Raw genomic sequence first — 19,221 nt, forward strand, 5'->3', positions numbered from 1 at the left:
CCAGTAACCCAAGCTGGGCACTGTACTATATGCCTCCCAGTATCCCAGGCTGAGCACTGTACTATATGCCTCCCAGTACCCAAGCTGGGCACTGCACTATATGCCCCCTCCTACTCTAAACTGGCCACAGTACTATATACCCCCAAGTACCCTAGGTGGGCACTGTACCATATGCTCCCAAGTGGACACTATACTATATTCCCCCAGTACCCCAGGCTTGGCACTGTACTACATGCCCCCAGTACCCGAGGCTTGGCACTGTACTACATGTCCCCCAGTACCCCATGCTGGGCATTATTATATACTCTATTGCATATGGCATTATGGACCCCCAGCTTCTAACTATTCCTTCTGTTTTCCAGCAGAACGATTCAAGAACTGAGCCATATGGTAAGATCGTCCGGGGCAAACGGGGCTATACACAAACTGTTGACTGAATGCCAGCGTCTAGTCGTGCCAGTTCAGTGTTACGTTACTCACTGTTGCGGTGGAGAACTTCCTGAAGAACTGATTTGCAGCCCACAGCATTGTTATGAGTGGTCAGCACAGCGTCACCCAACTGCACCCAGACAGCAGCAGAGAAGGGGCACCTACAGCCCTGTCCTTGCCTGCAGAGCCTGGCAGCCAGCAGGAACCAGATCTACCCGACCCCCGCCTCAGCAAGGATACCCGCCCACTCCGATGTCCATCATTACAGCGGAGCGCAGTCACAGCAGCTCCAGACTGTCACGTCAGGCCACGCCCTCCCGTCACTCAGGCCACGCCCCCGAGCGAGAACCTGCTGCTGCGCCTCGGGTGATGTTATTGATCGACTGATATAACCTCTATGGAGGCGGGCTTATTGTTATACGATCCGCACACGCGTCACTGTATACCTGGCAGTACACGGGGCTCCGCAGCAACGCACAGAGGCCGGCGGTACAGACAGGGTTTGGGGGCCAACTGGGCAATACTCAGGCCCCCAAGCTATCTGAGACAAGGATTGCACTTTGTAGACAGGCTGCATAGCAATAGGAGTCGCAATTACGGGGTCCATAAACCAGGGGGGTCCAAGGGCCCCTCACCTCTAACATGAACCTATAAATGCTGTCTTCTTCCTGTCACTGCGGAAGGCACCTGAGCTACTGCCTGTTGACAAGCCCTCAGTGTGCAATGTCCCCCTCTGCACAGTCCCATAAGTGCTATGTGGCTCAATGACCATGGAATGCTGACACTGAATAGTGTGAGGAGCAGGTCACCTGTACAGCAGTGGAAGGGTTACAGCTCAACACATTTCATCAGGGGATAAGGAGCTATCTATTATATATATATATATATATATATATATATATATATATATATATATATATGTATATATATATATATATATATATATATATATATATATATATATATATATGTGTATATATATATATATATATATATATATATATATATATATATATATATATGCCAGGGGTTCCGGCTGCTGTTTTTGGACTGGGTGACACATTCTTATAAAGGCTCTATAAGGACCCCTTAAAGTTTTGATCTCAGTTCATCAAGCTTTTTTTTCCCTCTCCTCCATCCCCCTGTCCCCATGTGCTGATGATTACACTCACTATATAGTGGTGCTGGTAGTGGGCATGGTGTGGTGGTATTATATACAGTATGGTGGTAATATTTAGTCCTGCTGTTTGATAACTAAAAACATAAGTAAATAATTTTTTGTAAAACCCTACAACCCTCTGGAAGTACTAGAGCTCGTCGCTGCAGCACTCCGCACGCCGCCCCCTGAATATCTTGAATGTGACTGTGTTATTAATGCAGTATTTCAGTATTTTGGGGCCCCATTTCTAATTTTGCCCAGGGACACACTTTAAACCTCTAAAACCATCCCTTCTTATAGAATAAGCAGTGTAAGCCCAAAGTGGAGGAAAATGGTCACCCCATTGGTATTAATGTACCTTGACGCCACCGGAAGCTAGGGCTTTGACAGGAGAAACGCCCCTGTCCCACCCCCAGGCTTCTGATAGGGTGAAGGGACGAAGGTCCTAGTTGCACAGTGTGGATTTCTTACTGGCAGCGCTGCAGGTTTACATGGAGGGCTCCTATTCTGCTTAGGCTTACATTATGACATTGAAATTCTGGCATGTTATAGTGGTAACATGCCAGCATGTACATGTCATAAGTTAAGCCTAAACACAATAGGAACTCTCCGCGTAAGCCTGCAGCGCTGCCAGTAAGAAATGCAGACGCTGTAGCGTGTGTGCTTGCTCGTGGGCAGCATTTCAGCCATGGCCTCATTGGCAGCTCACCCCTCCGTCCCGGCTGCAGGCTCTCCGCTGCATTTCGCCGACCGCATCACTGCTCGCTGAGGGTCGCTCCCGGAAAACAACCACTGGCGCCTGCATCACTGGTCCCTCACTGCCGCTCCCGGGAAAGTCACTTGCCTGAAGTGGCGCGGCGCTTGTGCAGTCAGGGGGGATCCGCCTTGTGGTCCGCCGGCGGGGAACCCACTTGCTGCTGGAGGTGCGCGGCAGCAGTGGCGCCAGCCGCTGTATGGCTTCTCTACAGATCTGAACACGCATTCTAGGACCTGCTGCCGAGAACGCTGTCCAGCCAATCAGCTGCAGTGGGTGTCACCCCCTGGTCAATCTTAATTCCTGGTGGCGTCAAGATACACCAATACCTACCCCATTTATAATATATATATATATATATATATATATATATATATATATATACATATATATATATATATATATATATATATATATATAGTCACAGCACATTTTACTTTACTAGGTTAGAACGGTATTATTGTATCTTGTCACCACCAGGAAGTGGTGGTGGAGACAAGACTGTGGAGGCTTGACACGCTGGTGACACCCCCTGTTCATGATTGGCTGCCCCATTCCTCAGGCTCCGGGCACTCAATACTGTGGTGTACTGTTGTGATGTTCCAATGCCATCTGCACTGCAGCTGTGACTGTTGCCAGTATCGCCCTGCCAGCACGACTGCTGTCACTGTGGGTGGCCATCTCCCCTTACAATGTTCCTTTAGCGACCCGCTGTTAATGTCCCCGGGCCCAATAGTGTGGCACCTGCGGTCCCCTTTACCGACCACGCTGTGAGGGTCTCCGGTGGCAGTAATAATAATAATAATAATAAACTTTATTTGTATAGCGCCAACATATTCCGCAGCGCTTACATAGACGGGGGATACAGAAAGACAAAAGTACAAAAATTACAGAACCACGGTTACATAGTAATCAATTGATGGAAACAATAGGGGGTGAGGGTCCTGCCCCAACGAGCTTACATACTACAAGTAATGGGGTGATACAGAAGGTAAAGGGGCTGGAGATTTGCACTGTATGGCGGAGAGTGAGGGGTGATATACACATAGACAATGGTCAGACATTTAGCCGTGTGACAGCAGAAACAGTATGACTGCAGGAGCGGTTTATGATGGCTAGCAGGGATTGCAGTCAGTAGGTCAGGGAGCATGTTATCAGGCGGAGTACAGAGGGGTTTGTTTAGGGAATGCGGTATGCCTCCCTGAAGAGGTGCGTTTTTAGAGCACGCCTGAAGTTCTGCGAGTCCTGGATTGCTCAGGTAGCCTTGGGTAGCACGTTCCAGAGGACCGATGCTGCTCTGGAGAAGTCTTGGAGGCGGGAATGAGAAGTTCGAATTAAAGGGGCGCTCAGTCTGGTTTCGTTAGCAGAGCGGAGAGCCCGGGCTGGTTGATAGATTGAGATGAGGGAGGCGATGTAGGGGGGCGCTGCACTGTGGAGGGCTTTGTGGATGAAGGTGGCAAGTTTAAATTGAATTCTGTATTTAACAGGCAGCCAGTGCAGTGACCGACACAGGGCAGAGGCGTCCGAGTAGTGGTTGGACAGGAAGATGAGCCTGGCTGCCGCATTCAGGATGGATTGGAGAGGGTAGAGTCTGGTGCAGGGGAGGCCGATCAGCAACGAGTTGCAATAATCGAGCCGGGAGTGGATGAGGGCAACAGTAAGCGTTTTTAGCGTGTCCACAGTGAGAAAAGAGCAGATTCTTGCGATGTTCTTGAGGTACAGCTGACATGTTCGGGCCAGAGATTGGATGTAGGGGGCAAAAGAGAGATCAGAATCAAATATGACTCCAAGGCAGCGGGCATGTTGTCTAGGAGTTATGGTGGTGCCACACACTGAGATGGAGATGTCAGGAGGAGGTCGGTTAGTGGAGGGTGGAAATACCAGTAAGTCAGTTTTAGAGAGGTTTAGTTTTAGGTAGAGAGAGGACATGGTGTTAGAGACAGCGGACAGACAGTTAGTGATGTTTTGGAGTAAAGGTGCAGAGATGTCACGGGAAGAGGTGTATAGCTGGGTGTCATCAGCATACAGGTGGTATTGGAGGCCAAATCTCCTGATTGTTTGTCCAATAGGGGCTGTGTAGATAGAGAAAAGAAGGGGCTGGGGACAGAGCCCTGGTGGACCCCAACAGCAAGGGGAAGAGGAGGGGAGGTAGAGCCAGCAAAGGAGACACTAAAAGAGCGGTCAGATAGGTAGGAAGAGAACCAGGAGAGGGCAGTATCCTTTAGGCCAATGGAGCGTAGCATATTGAGGAGGAGTTTGTGGTCAACAGTGTCAAATGCTGCGGAGAGGTCGAGGAGGATCAGTAGGGAGTAATCGCCCCTCGATTATCTGTCAGTAGGTCATTGGATACCCTTGTAAGGGCAGTTTCTGTCGAGTGTTGAGGTCGAAAGCCAGACTGTAGGGGGTCTAGGAGAGAGTGCTCTGATAGGTAGCTTACAAGGCGGGAGTAAACCAGCCGTTCTAGTAGTTTGGAGATGAAGGGGAGGTTTGAGATGGGTCGGTAGTTGGCAGCATCAGTCGCGTCCAGAGTCGGCTTCTTTAGCAGTGGGGATATGATGGCGTGTTTGAAAGAAGAGGGAAAGATGCCAGAGGTCAGAGAGAGGTTGAATATAGTGGTGAGATGGGAGATGACCACTGGGGAGAAGGAACGGAGGAGGTGTGAGGGGAGGGTGTCGCTAGCGCAGGTGGTGGGGCGAGCAGAGAAGAGCAATTTGGAGACTTCTTCCTCTGTCGCTGGTCTGAGTACAGACAGTGAGCAGGAGCTAGATGCAGTGCTGACAAGACTAGGGTCAGGGCTAGTCTGGGATTGGGAAGTTATTTCCTGACGGATGTCATCAATTTTCTTTTTGAAGTAAGCAGCCAGCTCTTCAGCACTGAGATCCGTCACCGAGGGCTGTGGTTTAGGGCCGAGAAGGGAGTGAAAAGTATCAAAGAGCCGTTTAGGGTTGTGGGATAGTGAGGAGCCTAGAGAGGTGAAATAGACTTGTTTGGCATGGTGGAGGGCAAGGTTGTAGGTTCTGAGCATGAATTTGTAGTGGAGGAAGTCTGCGGACGTTTGCGATTTCCTCCACAGCCGTTCAGCACTTCTAGAGCACCGCCGGATGAAGCGCGTTTGAGGCGTGAGCCAGGGTTGCCGTGGTCTACATCGGATGGCTCGGGTCCTGGGGGGCGCCGCTTCATCCAGGGCATGTTTGAGAGCGGTGTTGTACTGAGCGGCAGCCAGGTTGGGGCAGGTGAGGAGAGAGATGCGGGACAGAGAGGACTGTAGGGATTCAGCAAAGTTCTGGGTGTGAATGGCCTTAAGGTTCCTGTAGGTACTGTAGATAGGTGGGTCTGGAGAGATGTTAGGGAGCGTGACAGAGAAAGAGAGGAGGTTATGATCCAAGAGCGGGAGAGGGGAGTTAGTGAAGTTGGCAGCAGAGCAGAGCCGGAGGAAGACCAGATCCAGAGTATTGCCATCCCTGTGAGTGGGAGAGGCTGTGAGTTGAGCGAGACCAAGGGAGGAGGTGAGTGAAAGAAGCTGAGAGGCAGATGGGGAGATAGGGTCATTAGTGGGGATGTTAAAATCACCTAAGATGTGGGTTGGAATTTCACAGGATAGGAAGTGGGGGAGCCAGGCAGCAAAGTGGTCCAAAAACAGGCGAGCAGCACCTGGGGGGCGATAGATAACTGCTACTTGCATGGACAGCGGGCGGAAAAGCCGTAGCATATGTACTTCAAATGATGGAAAAGTGAGTGAGGGTACAGGGGGGATGACCTGGTAGGTGCATTTTGGGGAGAGAAGAGCACCTACTCCTCCGCCACGCCTGTCATCTGGTCTCGGGGTATGGGAGAACTGCAGGCCATTGCAGAACAGTGCAGCAGGGGAGGCCGTGTCAGACTGCTGTATCCACGTTTCTGTGAGAGCTAGCAGATTTAAAGATTTAGCAGTAAAAAAGTTGTGGATAGTGGGGAGTTTATTACATGTTGACTGGCAGTTCCAGAGTGCACATTGGGGCAGAGGGCAGTAGTGTGAGACCTCCTGGGCCGCTGTTGGCCGTCGGTTTCCTCATGCTGTGGTGGAGCAGGCAGGGGCGCGACGCGCCGGTGGGCAGATGGGAGTGGTGCGCAGCGCCACTGGCCCGTCTAATGCAGGTTAGGGGGTGAAGGCTGCGGACAGACCCGATGGCCTATGTGAGTGCTGCTGAGCACCAGTGCAGCGCCTCATGCACTGCTGGAGAAGGCAGCGCACAGACCTGGCGGTTCGCACATTTCAGCGCTCCTGACCAGCCGTGGCCCGCCTGATGCAGTGGGGGGACAATCCTGCAAAAAGAGCCGGCGCTCCATGCCAGCGCTGCTGAGCGCCAGTGGCCGCAGCTCATGCACTGGTGGAGAAGTGAACGGAGTGCAGGTGCAGCGTTTTGCCTGCCCAGGAGGGTTAGGGTAAGAGGTCTGTTTTACTATTAGGCTTACATTATTAGGTGTAAAGGCTTCTGCATTTATACCTAATAACAACACTAACAACACTAACACCTTACACTAACCTGGCCAGGCAAAAAGCAGTACATACACTGCAGCTAGGAACTTCAAGGACCTTTGAAAAGTCACCAATCGGGAGCTAGGGGTGTGACAGGGTTGTTCCTCCATCCAAGCCGTGTCAAACCCCTGGCTTCCTGGTGGTCAAGATGTAATAATACCGATTAGAACGATACAGTAAGCTCGCAGAGGTAGCACTTGGATTAGCAGAATATGGATGTCCTGATATAATATTCACACCAGCATATATTCACACTAATAGTCGGAGTTAGGGCGGCTTCGTGCAAATACACTCACCGCAGTGTAGCATGTTTGCACCTGAATAAGGTTTGGAGAGGGCTACAATCAGGGTTTTGCGCACGTGCCAGCGCATATTACTGTAATTTTTGCATGTGCAGGGTCACACGTGACACACCCTTTCTGTGGAATTGAATGGCTATTGAAGCGATTAGGGGCCAGCTGTCTGCTTTTTCCTGCATCTTGCACACCCTTCCCCTTGTGTATTTGCGCATCTCCCTTATACTTTTATCGGATTTTGGCTGCGGAAGATACGGCAAGTCCTACTTTTTTGTGTGCACAAAATGAGCGTGCAAAACTCACTTATGACAACAAACCCATTAAAATCATGTGTAGATTTTACACAAAGGGGTTGCAGTGGCCCTGGGCACACTTGTATGGTGGAGCCCTATATAGTTGGAACCCATGGTAGAGCAGGAAGTCATGTGCTCCTTTTCCTACCATTCAATTCAAAATATACAGTACTCATCTAAAGCCTGGTTTAGACACAACGATAATCGCTCAAAAGATGTCTTTTGAGCAACTTTCGAGCGATAATCACTGTGTGCCTTTACTGCGCAGAGTGATTGCTCAAATGTTGAGTGATCACTTTGTGCTCTGAGTGGGGTATGCAGAGAACAAGCGGGGCCGTTTGTCTTCTGCATCCAGCTGTTATCTGCTCGGAGCGCTTGGCTGTTATACAGTCGAGCGCTCCAAGCGGGGCATGCAGAACACAGCTGGAGTGCTGTGTTTTCCATACCCCGGTTGTTCACGGAGCGCTCAGCTGGTATATAGCTGTGCGCTCAGTGTGGAGTATGAAGAACACAGCTGGACCGCTCTGTTCTTCATACCTAGCCTGTGTTCAGGGAGCAGGATACAGCTGAAACAATAGTATCAGCTGTATCTCGCTGTGAACTCATGATAAGGCTGATCGTTGTCTTTCAGCACGCTGAAAGATCAGCGATCAGCGACTGGTTAATGAAAACTGCACGACGTCAGTTCAGTTAGACACGATTATCACTCAAAAGATGGCTTTTGAGCAAATTTTGAGCGATAATCGTTGTGTCTAAATGCGCCTTAATGCTGCAGACTGAACTCCCCTGTCCGGCTTACCTGTTGGTAAGGTGTCCAGATTTTCCCAGGGTCAAAGCTGGACAAAGGGGTGTGGTCAAAGGCGGGGCTTATCATGACATATGAGTTTACCTCCGCCATTATAAAAAATACAGGGCCGGTTCAAAAAAGACAGGGAGCAAATTCTGCAGCATTTCTGCATCCAAAAAACTGTCAAAATCTGTACAATTGGTGCAGATTTTGACTGGAAATCAGCCACATAGCTGCAGCTGATTTCATACTATACGGTGCTTCCCCTCCCCTCCTCCTTGGTTTCACACTGTCAGCGCTCCCTGCTTCTGGTTCCCCCAGCAATAAGTGACCCCACAGTACCCCAGTAGTATTAGCAACCCTTATACCAGCCCCAGCAATAATAGTAACCCTCACAGTAGCCCCAATAGTATTAACACCCCTATACCAGCCCCAACCATAATAGTAACCTCCATAGTAGCTCCAATAGTATTAGCGCCCCCCTATACCAGCCCTAGCAATAATAGTGACCCCCACAGTAGCCCCAGCCAGCAATAATAGTGACCCCCCACAGTAGCCCCAGCAGTAATAGTGACCCTCCCCACAGTAGCCCCATTAGTATTAGTGCCCCCTATACCAGCCCCAGCAATAATAGTGATCCCGACAGTAGCCCCAGCAATAATAGTGACACTCCACAGTAGCCCAAGCAATAATAGTGACCCCCTCCCATAGAAGCCCCATAGTATTAGCACTCCGTCTAAGACCCATATACTTACCTCTTCCTGGTCTTCACAGTACCGCTGCTCCTCTTAGCTCTGCTGCCAGCGTCAATCTGTGCAACCGGTCCACAGCAGTGCCTCCTCGCCCTCCTCTCCTCTTGCGGAACCAAAAAAGAGTCTTGAGGGGACGAAGATCCCAGATGCCGACACTGCTGTCAGTGTGTGCATCTGGTCGCGGCACTGCAGAGTAATTACCGGACAGGGAGCTGCGGCACCCCGTCCGGTAATCACTATAATGGTGACCCGACGTGACAAAAGCCGAACCAAACAGCTGTCCCGCAGGGTTCCCAGTGGAAAGCGAGACACAGGGTTCCACAGCGGAACTGTCCCGCCTAAATCGGGATGTCTGGTCATCTAATTGTTGGAGTCTGTGCTCACTTCTGGGGCCAATGGTCACATGGCCGTTTAAGCACATGACTACTGTGGCCATTTACTGGTCTCAATATTGTTACTGTGACCATTATTGGCCAAAGCAGTCAAGGAATTAGATTAGGCACATGATCACTGCACTTGGAAGTGAAAGGAAATTGCGCAGCTGCAGTGGCCAGTGTATTGAAGAGGTGAGTGTCAGTTATTTTATTATTTTTGTATTTGTATCCTGAGGATGTGGATACAGTTGAAAGTATTGCTGTCGCTATGGGGCTTAGTGCTGCCAGGAGGCCCATTGCAGAAGCACAATCTGTCCTATGGTTAAAGCAGCCATGATTGTAAGCAGCACAATGATATCAGTGTATTGTGCAACCTGCACCATACCGGCATGAAAACCGAGCCGATATACATTCATGTGAATCCAGCCCACAGGGGACTTGCACAATAGCAGCTTTGATTGCTATGTTAAAGCATTGTAGGACTTCTGTCCTGCAATGCCTTATCGCTTGTTATAGTGATCATAGGCACTGGAAAAGCAGGACGCCTGTATCTGGCGTCCCGTTGCTATAGCAACCCATCTGATGACACAACAGAGGGAAATCCTGTTAGATCATGTCACTAATATGACAGTCGTTTTAAATGCTGCCATCTTGGATGCAAATCTAATTTTTCCAGTGGGAAGGTAGATGTGTGATATATCAATATGGTAGAGAGTTTCACCAGAAAAACAATGGTGTGTATCATTCTAATGTAACTTTATTCATTCTCATGTTACCACAGTGATTTTTCTTCATTACAGGCAATGTGACTGATGCTGTTATCACAAGCAGAACGTGTTGAGATTGTCCTTAGGCCAAGTGAAGGAAGCACATGGTCATCACAGCAGATTTCAATCAACAGCACCAACCAGTCCTCCCATTATCCACAGTGTAGTGGCCAAACCTCTTTCCAAATTCCAAGAAACAGGTTCTGTCACCGATAAACCAAAATCTGAACGACCAAAAGAAGTTACTAATGAAGCATCAGCAAATGCAGTTCTGGACTCATTCAGCAGATTTGGGTTTATATCGCTACAGCAATGACAATGTTATTTATGGGGTTTGACAAACTACAAAAAAAAATTCAAAAATTAGGTCAGGATTAGTTTTGTCACCGTTTTGTACAATTGTAAACCTAATATAAACATAAAAGGAAATGTACTGCAACATTGTAACTGAAAATGTCTAAAAACATGGCATAATGTAGCTACATAGACAGGAAATTGTAGAGAAGATATATTTGGACTGGAATGTGACAACAAAAAAAGGTTATTTTGCCTGGAAGGCCAAAAGACGTTAATGTGCTAAGCAGATAAAGAATATCTGCAGGCAGTTATTCAGTCCTGTCCGGACAGCTGGGCACGTCCCCGCCTCTATAACTCCTCCATTGGTGTCTGCTTGCACATAGCTTCTTGCTAGCAGAGAGTATTTCTTGGAAATGCCTGGCAGGCGACTGCATGGGGGACAACTGTTTGGCTACTGGGAAGGAGGGCTAATGTTACCAATGGATAATTGTTTATTCCTCTTCTTTTGAGAATTAAACATTTTGGGCTCGTTCACACAGACATATTTGTGCAACATATTATCCGCATATACTTTACTTATGTAATACTCTGTGGTAAATTCCCATTGATCTACATTGAGACAAGCATATTTTTCACACGATTTTCAATGGCATGAAAAAATATGCAGTATGTCCTATTTTGCTGCATGTAAGGGCTTACTTAGGCCGCCTGTCCACGGGCGTATATTCATTGCGATCCCCGGGGCGATAACGCAGTGAGAGCTTTCTATAGTGTTGCTATGGAAAGCGCTTCCCCCTCTCCACGAGCGGAGAATCATAGCGATTCTCCACTCGAAGGTGGCAATTCGCTGCATGCTGCAAATTACCGCGATTCTCCGTCAGATAGGCTAACAGATCTGTCTGCCGGCTTCTGCTCCCGGGCGGCGGTATCCCGCGGCGGATCCCATAGAGATCAATTGTTTTGCTTTGTCCCATTATATTACTGTGAGTATCATGGCAGTATAATGGAAGAAAAACACGCTCGTCTGAATCCGCCTTAGGCTATAGAAGTAAGTCGGCCAGCGCAAATTTGCAGATTTCTCACTGCTTATTTACACATCAAAACAATGGCCCTTCTGTGTATTTGCTTGCATATATACGCTGTGTAAGTAATTGTGCAGATACCCCACAAAAAGACCAAAATACGCAGGGAATATGCATATTTTGGTCGTGTAAGTACTGAAATATGCATACGCCTGTGTGAAGTAGCCTTAGGGCTTATTTAGACAAGCGTATGTGTATATACGTTCGCCCGTATGGAATGTATATGCGCATGAACACATTTTTAACAAGCTCAAGTCCCGATTGTATTTGGCGATTTTAAAGCCGTTCACACCTGGCGCTGCAGTGTGCATGTAAAAAAACACGCTGAAGCAATGGCAAGCAAAGACTGGAAGAAATGCTTGCAATGGCGATAAAATACCTAATTGGGATGGGCTGCCTTCTTTTCCCAGCGTTATACGCAGGGTAACTCCCTCCCCCTCCCTTTTTTCAGCTACCATAGAAGTCCATGGCAGCTTTCTGCGTAACACGACAAAAGATATGTCAAGACTAGGGATGAGCGAGTATACTCGCTAAAGCACTACTCGCTCGAGTAATGTGCCTTAGCTGAGTATCTCCCTGCTCGTCCCTGAAGATTCGGGGGCCGCCGCAGCTGACAGGTGAGTCGCGGCGGGGAGCAGGGGAGAGCGGGCGGGAGAGAGGGAGAGAGAGATCTCCCCGCCGATCCCCGCTCCACGGCGGCTCCCGAATCTTTGAGGACGAGCAGAGAGATACTCGTCTAAAGCACATTACTCGGACGAGTAGTGCTTTAGTGAGTATACTCGCTCATCCCTAGTCAAGGCCTATCTATCCACGCCCCGTATAAAAGGTATGGCCGAGAAACATAGAGCAGTGCTATTTTTTTTATTGCACAAATATTTTGCGTGGAAAAAACACGTTTGTCTTTTGAACATGCTGCGATTTTATTTCTGCTTGCAGAAATCGTATTCGCTGTCCGCTCATGTGAGTAAACATGCGAATATTCTTCAGACTCGGTCGTGTGAGACCGGCCTGAGGCTCAGACAGACCTGGTCATTAAAGGAGTTAATGTTATTGTTAAAAGATCCTACATATTAGCATGCCATACCAGTATTTCCTGAATAACATTCCTCCTGGGGAAAACACAGGAGCATCATGGGAATTTACTAGTGGGCATGCAAATACCAAGGCAATACCATCCAGGTGGGGTGAAAAGTTGACCACTGATACACGCACATTGATATAAAACTTTATATTAAGGGCTATTTCACACAAACGTATTTGCGCAAGCATTTACACATGTTAAAAGTTTGCGCATTTAATGCAACCAAGTGATGCATTTGATTTCAGTAGCTTCATTCAGAAATTCCCATGATGCTCCTGTGTTTTCCCCAAGAGGAATGTTATTCAGGAAATACTGGTATGGCATGCTAATATGTAGGATCTTTTGACAATAACATTAACCCCTTTAATGACCAGGCCTCAGGCCGGTCCCACACGGCCGAGTCTGAAGAACATTTGCATGTTTACTCACATGAGCGGACAGCGAATACGATTTCTGCAAGCGGAAATAAGATCGCAGCATGTTCTATTTTAGCGCGGATTAAGGATGGACGGCTTCATTGAAGTCAATGGAAACCGTCTGACCCGCGCCCCTCCGCAATTGACATTGCAAATAGGTTGCAGGTACCAGTGTCATCGTCTAGCAATGCCACAGGAAAATTGGATTTTTTCTGCTGCTCTAGGTTACATATATAGTATATTACTGTGCAAGTTGTATTATTTTTTTGCTGTACAGATAGAGAAAAGGAGCAATTTCTTACTTTTTGTTCTAACATTGTTTCACACTGAATAAGCTGTTAAATTCTTCAGGTTATTATAGTTGTGTGGATATCTAATTACTGTAGACTTTGTATGTAACGTATATGTGCAAAAAAATGTATTTCAGAAGAAATTACTTTTTTTGTAACTTTTTGTAGATTTTTTTAATTAGATTTATTTAGGGTAGAAGGCAGCTATTAAACATGAGCTGTTAAGCCACCTTCACATGGCACATATATGCTGTAGGTTTTCCACATCAAAAACCCTCAGCAAATATGCTGTATATCCACAGTAGCCAAATCCACACCTAAAGGGCTTATTCACACGAGCGAGAATCTTGTGCAAGTTTTGTGTGTTGCGAAACGTACAAAATGTGCACGAGTATGCACTCTATTCTTTTAAATGGACTCGTAGCAATGCTACGAGGATAAAAATCCCAGCATTTTCTGTCGTTGGCCGTTCCCATGGAAAGCCTCACACATTGTTTTCAATGGTACCTTTAAAGACATTGCATGGCACTCACAGGCCGTGTGATGCCATGTTTCGCATTTAAATCAATTCCGTTTTCTGCATGCATTAACACTGGACGACGATCGCTCAAATTCTTCTGAACGATAATTGTCCTATATGAATGGTCCTTTTGCTGCTGGATCGCAGGCTTCTCACTCAGCGCTTCACCTTCTAAGTGAAGCTCTGAGCACGGAGCGTTTACTCAGAAAGAGAAGTCAGTGATCCAGCAATAGTTTTATGCTGACTGAGTGTGTTAGGGAAATTCAATGGATTGCTTATATGCTGCTGGGCTCGAAATTAAAGTGATATGACCGGTCATGAGAACGCAGGGACACACAGAGATGGTGGTATCTGTGTAGCATTCTGGTCTATTGTACAATGTACTCAATCTTTATAGGATTTTACAAAGCGAGTGGCTTTATGCCAAATACAATTAAAAATACAATTAATATTGGTATCTTAATACATCAGTTTCTTATCAAAAATGTAAAAAGATATAAAAAAGATATAAAAAAATAGTCCACGCATTGGAAGTCTGAATCAGGAGCCTACACTGCTAGCTATACATCTAAGACACGTGGCGTGGCCATTCTTTTTCGAAGGCGCCTGCCATACTCCATAGAAGAAGAGCTGGTTGATGAGGAGGGTAGATATCTGCTGTTAACAGTAAATATCTACAATAAACACTATACTTTCCTCAATTTATATGCCCCAAATCATCCAAACACTAATCTTTTGGCCAAAATTACTTCCTTCATACTCCAGAGAAAGGACACACACTTGGTTGTAGGGGGGGACTTTAACACCACTATTTGCCCAACCCTAGACAAATCCTCACTAAATGTGTCCCACACGCAACGCTCTAAAGATCTGACATATCTTATGGAACTGGGAATGCTTTGTGACCCCTGGCACACAACCAATACCACCTCCAGAGAATATACCTTTTACTCCTCGGCCCACCAGAGCTTCTCCAGGACAGATTTCTTTCTTATCATGCTCTCCCTGTTTGACAGGCTCTCTGCCACAGAAATACTTCCCATAGCAATCACGGACCATGCCCCGATTACTATGTTCCTCAGCGGTAGAAACATAGCAGTGAGGACTAGAACCTCGTCTTTTCCCTCACATCTATACAATTCAGAGGACTTTTGCGAATACTTAAAAACACACTGGGCTAACTATTTGGACGACAATATCGAACACTTAAACAACACCCCTTTGGTTTGGGCGGCGTCAAAACCGGTGATGAGAGGCCATGTGATAAGCTATGTCTCATTTAAGCGGAAGCAGATCAGGTCTCAATTCAGTAAACTCCAACTTTCCCTGCTGACTGCACATCATCATCTTGCTTGCTCCCCTTTCCAACAAAACAAACTGACCTATGAACACACTAAACAAACATTGGAAGCTTTCGTGCAAGGGCAGGCGGTTTGGCTCACTAAACTGGATTAGAATAAATTTTACCGCCAAGCCAATAAACCTGGCAGATTGCTGGCTTGTATAGCAAACTCACAACAAAAATGCAAACCAATCACACATATTACAGACCCAAACACAGGGGTGAGATACCCCGAACAAACAGACATAGAGAGGACCATATGCAACTACTTTGAAGACCTTTATAGGGCAACCCCCACTGACATAGAGAAGATAGATTCCTGGCAACAGTCTCTTACATTGCCCAAACTCAAACCGGACCAGATAACCTTCATGGAGTCATCGTTCTTGGAACAGGAGATACGTGAGGTGATCATGGCTGCACCAAACAATAAAACGCCAGGCCCCGATGGCTTTAGTAATGAGTATTACAAGATCCTGCTAACAGAGATGGTTCTCACAGTAACCAAACTATTCAACGATATATACACCCAGAATATACAGGTTGACTCGATTTTAGACTCCAGGACCATACTCATTCTTAAACCCAATAAAGACCCCACACTAGTCCAGTCCTATCGCCCAATTTCCCTACTAAATAGTGATTATAAATTTCTGACAAAGGTATTGGCCAACCACCTCCAAAGCCTACCCTCCACTCTTATACATCCCTCCCAATGAGGATTCACAATACACAGACATTTCACCAAAAATGTACGAATGGTCATCGCTGCAACGATAGACGCTGGTAAACCGCACGCCACTCAGATGTTACTACTGGCCCTAGACGCGGAAAGGGCATTTGACAAAGTATCTTGGCCTTTTCTAAATTCCAACCTACAGCATAGGAAATTTGGAGCAAATTTTTGCAATTTCATACAGTATATCCAATCAGAAATAAACACCACTTTTATGGTAAACGGTCATATAACCCAACCTATAGATATCTTTAAGGGAACTAGACAGGGGTGCCCCCTCTCGCCCCTACTATTTAATTTTTCACTGGACCCCCTACTATATCATTTTCAGCCAGTGCCTTTAGTACAGACGACTCAAGCAAGTCAACCTGATATTTCGGTAGGAGCGTTCGCGGATGACGTACTTCTAATCATTACCAACCCATCTAAGTCTCTCTCACTGATCCTGCGGGACCTTCGGCAACTGGGCTCTCTCTCTGGATATTTTTTTAGTCTGGAGAAATTGGAGGCTCTATTGCTGAATGGCCCATCGCGACCGAGCTGGACTCATAGATACCCCTTTCGATGGTGAGAAAACTCAATCTCATATCTTTGTGTACAGATACCCAAATCTTACCACAGAATATATGCACTTAATATCAAACCGTACATCACAACCCTAGAACAGACTTTAGTAAAATGGCGCGAACTCCCGCTGTCATAAATAGGTAGAGTCCACTTAATAAAAATGGAAACTATACCTGCTCCATGTTCTCTCAGTCTACCTCACCTTCAAAGATGGAAAAAAAATCAACTACTTGATGCGCACATTTATTTGGAAGGGAGGGAGAAACAGAATACTGTTTGATGTCTTGAGACAGCCAAAACTCAACGGTGGGCTTAACTTTCCCAATATAAGACTATACAATGTAGCGACACTCACGCGTATAATTATTGATTGGGTACAACATACTTCCCTATTCGTAGATACGGACTTGGAACAAAAATTCCTCCATGGGATTGCACTTCCTAATTTTCTACATCTCGCATATCAGGTCATCCCGTTAGACTGCAGAGAGGCAGGCATGGCAAAAATTACGAAAACTGACCTCTTCACATCCGAACTATTCTACGTTCTTAACTTTACTAAATAATCCCAGTTTCCAAAGCAATGCACCTCGGGGAGAATTCCTACGATGGAGGGCTGGAGGTATAACATAAGCTGCTTATTACAAAAAAAAGCGCAAAAGATGTTAACCCTTCCAGAATTACAAGACAAATACCCACAAATTCACATAACTCATACCTACAAGCCAAAAGTTACATTGAAAAAGTGCTCGTTAATGTTCAACCACGGGAGGGATTGTTGCCTGATAACATTTGTCTGACCCATCCCCCACACATGAGTAGACACACAACAAAAATATATAGTCTCCTGCATACGCCCATAGATCACACTACTTCTCCAACGGCCATTAATAAATGAACCGCTGATATTCCGGATTTAACAACATCCCAGTTATTGAAGGCCTTGAAATATAGCTTGTGGGTTCTCCCCTCAAGCCGATACGTAGAGATGACCTTACAGGTTTACCACAGGGCATACATCACCCCCCTCAGGGGATTTAAGATGGGAGTATTAACAACCAATAATTGCTTTTGCTGCCGGGAGGCGGGGGTGGGTCTCCGCCATTGTTTGTGGGACTGCCCGGTAGTTCAGACCTTTAGGATCAGAGCACATAGATTCACTAATACACATCTAACATCGTCCTGTCCGTTTAACCCGACATGGGCAATTTTTAGATACATTAATCAGGACGAAATCAGATGTACATCAGGCAGTCGAAAACTATTACACATGGTGGCCATGGCAGGGGTTAAAGCAGTCCTGCAGACGTGGATTGACGCATCCCCCCCTCCGTTATGGCCCTTTATGGAAAAACTATCTTTCCTCATGCGCATGGATTGGGCGGAGGCAACATTAGCAAAAGAGCCACAGGTCCAAAATTTCTTTGAAACATGGGTAAGCTTCATTGAGATTTTGCCTCAATGGGTAAAAGAAGCTATTAAGGAGTCTTTTAAACTAACTTGCTGGTACTTGGAGAGAGAGATGGTGGGAGACCCGCCAATAAACACCACATAGGAGTGTTCTGTGACATGGGTCGGGAGACCTTGGCGCCACGTTATGGAAACACTGCTCTCGGCTCTTCCAGCCTCCTCCCCCTGCAGAGAGAGACGCCGTATATCGGCCTGTGAGGGTATATATATATATTGCCATATGTTTTTTATGCTTTTATACCTGTATGCAAGTTCTATTCAAAGTTAAAATGAGAAAAAACTTAATCTGTCGCCTTACATCAGATATTCCAAAGGCCTTGCGAGACAAAGACAAAATGTATATTAAAACCCAGCAAAGGAAGAACCAGACACAAGGACGCGTACTTGGCTGTTTTTCCAGAGGCGCCGTAGCAAGATAACAAATGTTCAACTATGCATCTGAACTTTCACTGTCTCAGGCCGGAAATCCGGACTTCCCATATATGGTTATGAGCCCATCACCCATTCCTGGTGATGAGACAAAGGGTATAAGATCTCATGTAATCTGTAATAAAGCGCGAAGCGCAGTCATGTCCCCGTGTGAGAAACTATACCAGACCTCCGTGTGGTGTCTCTTCTTACCGCCGGCAGCGGGGCAAGTGGGGTGGGCCTGATTGGTGCTGTACTTAGAATTACCCTGACAATTTGGCGCCCGAACGTGGGGCGGTAAAACACCGGAGCTTACAACGCATTCCACCTGGATCCACGCCACGGAGAAGCCGTCCTGCTGCAAACCGAGCCTGATCAACTCACAGAACTCCAGGTAAGACCAGCATATATTTATGTTGTGTTTTACGCTGAGAGTCTTGCAGCGGGACTGACTATCTGTGTTTTGTGACCGGACGGGTTGGGTTAAGAGTTCTACACGGTAACTCGTGTGGGCTTCGGGTTTGCCGTCATGGACCACTGACCGTGATATGCGCACCAATCGCTCACCCAGAAACTAGTCTGTAGTCTATTTGTACTTTGAAGTCCGTAGTGTTTTAGCAATAGTGAAGGTTGTTTGTTGTATCTGCAGAATTTTTTCTCTCTTACTTTTCATTTGGTCTCACAGAAGAAGGAACCCTCGGTTATTTTAGTTGTTAATGGTTTAGCTAAGGAGAGGGAAGCACTCTGTGAGACAGGTCCCATAGAAGAAGAGACCCTCGGTTTTAGTTTAGTTTAGTTGTTGATGGTTTAGCTGAGGAGAGGGATGCACTCTTTAGGACTGGTTCCATAGAAGAAGATGCCTTCGGTTGTTTTGCCATATATAAG

The 19,221-nt window shown here is 46.7% G+C and overlaps 1 protein-coding gene across 1 annotated transcript in view; it reads right to left on the bottom strand.

Moving 5' to 3' along the window:
• The window catches only part of ALDH1L2 (aldehyde dehydrogenase 1 family member L2), a 40,005-nt gene extending 39,348 nt beyond the window's left edge, over positions 1–657 (bottom strand). Inside the window, exon 1 of the mRNA XM_066591449.1 lies at positions 481–657. Coding sequence (XP_066447546.1) covers positions 481–528 — 48 coding nt within the window. The 5' untranslated portion in view covers positions 529–657. The remainder of the gene's footprint in view (positions 1–480) is intronic.
• Between the last annotated feature and the right edge of the window lie 18,564 nt (positions 658–19,221).

This window comes from Eleutherodactylus coqui, chromosome 2 (assembly GCF_035609145.1).
Source record: "Eleutherodactylus coqui strain aEleCoq1 chromosome 2, aEleCoq1.hap1, whole genome shotgun sequence".
Lineage (NCBI taxonomy): Eukaryota > Metazoa > Chordata > Amphibia > Anura > Eleutherodactylidae > Eleutherodactylus > Eleutherodactylus coqui.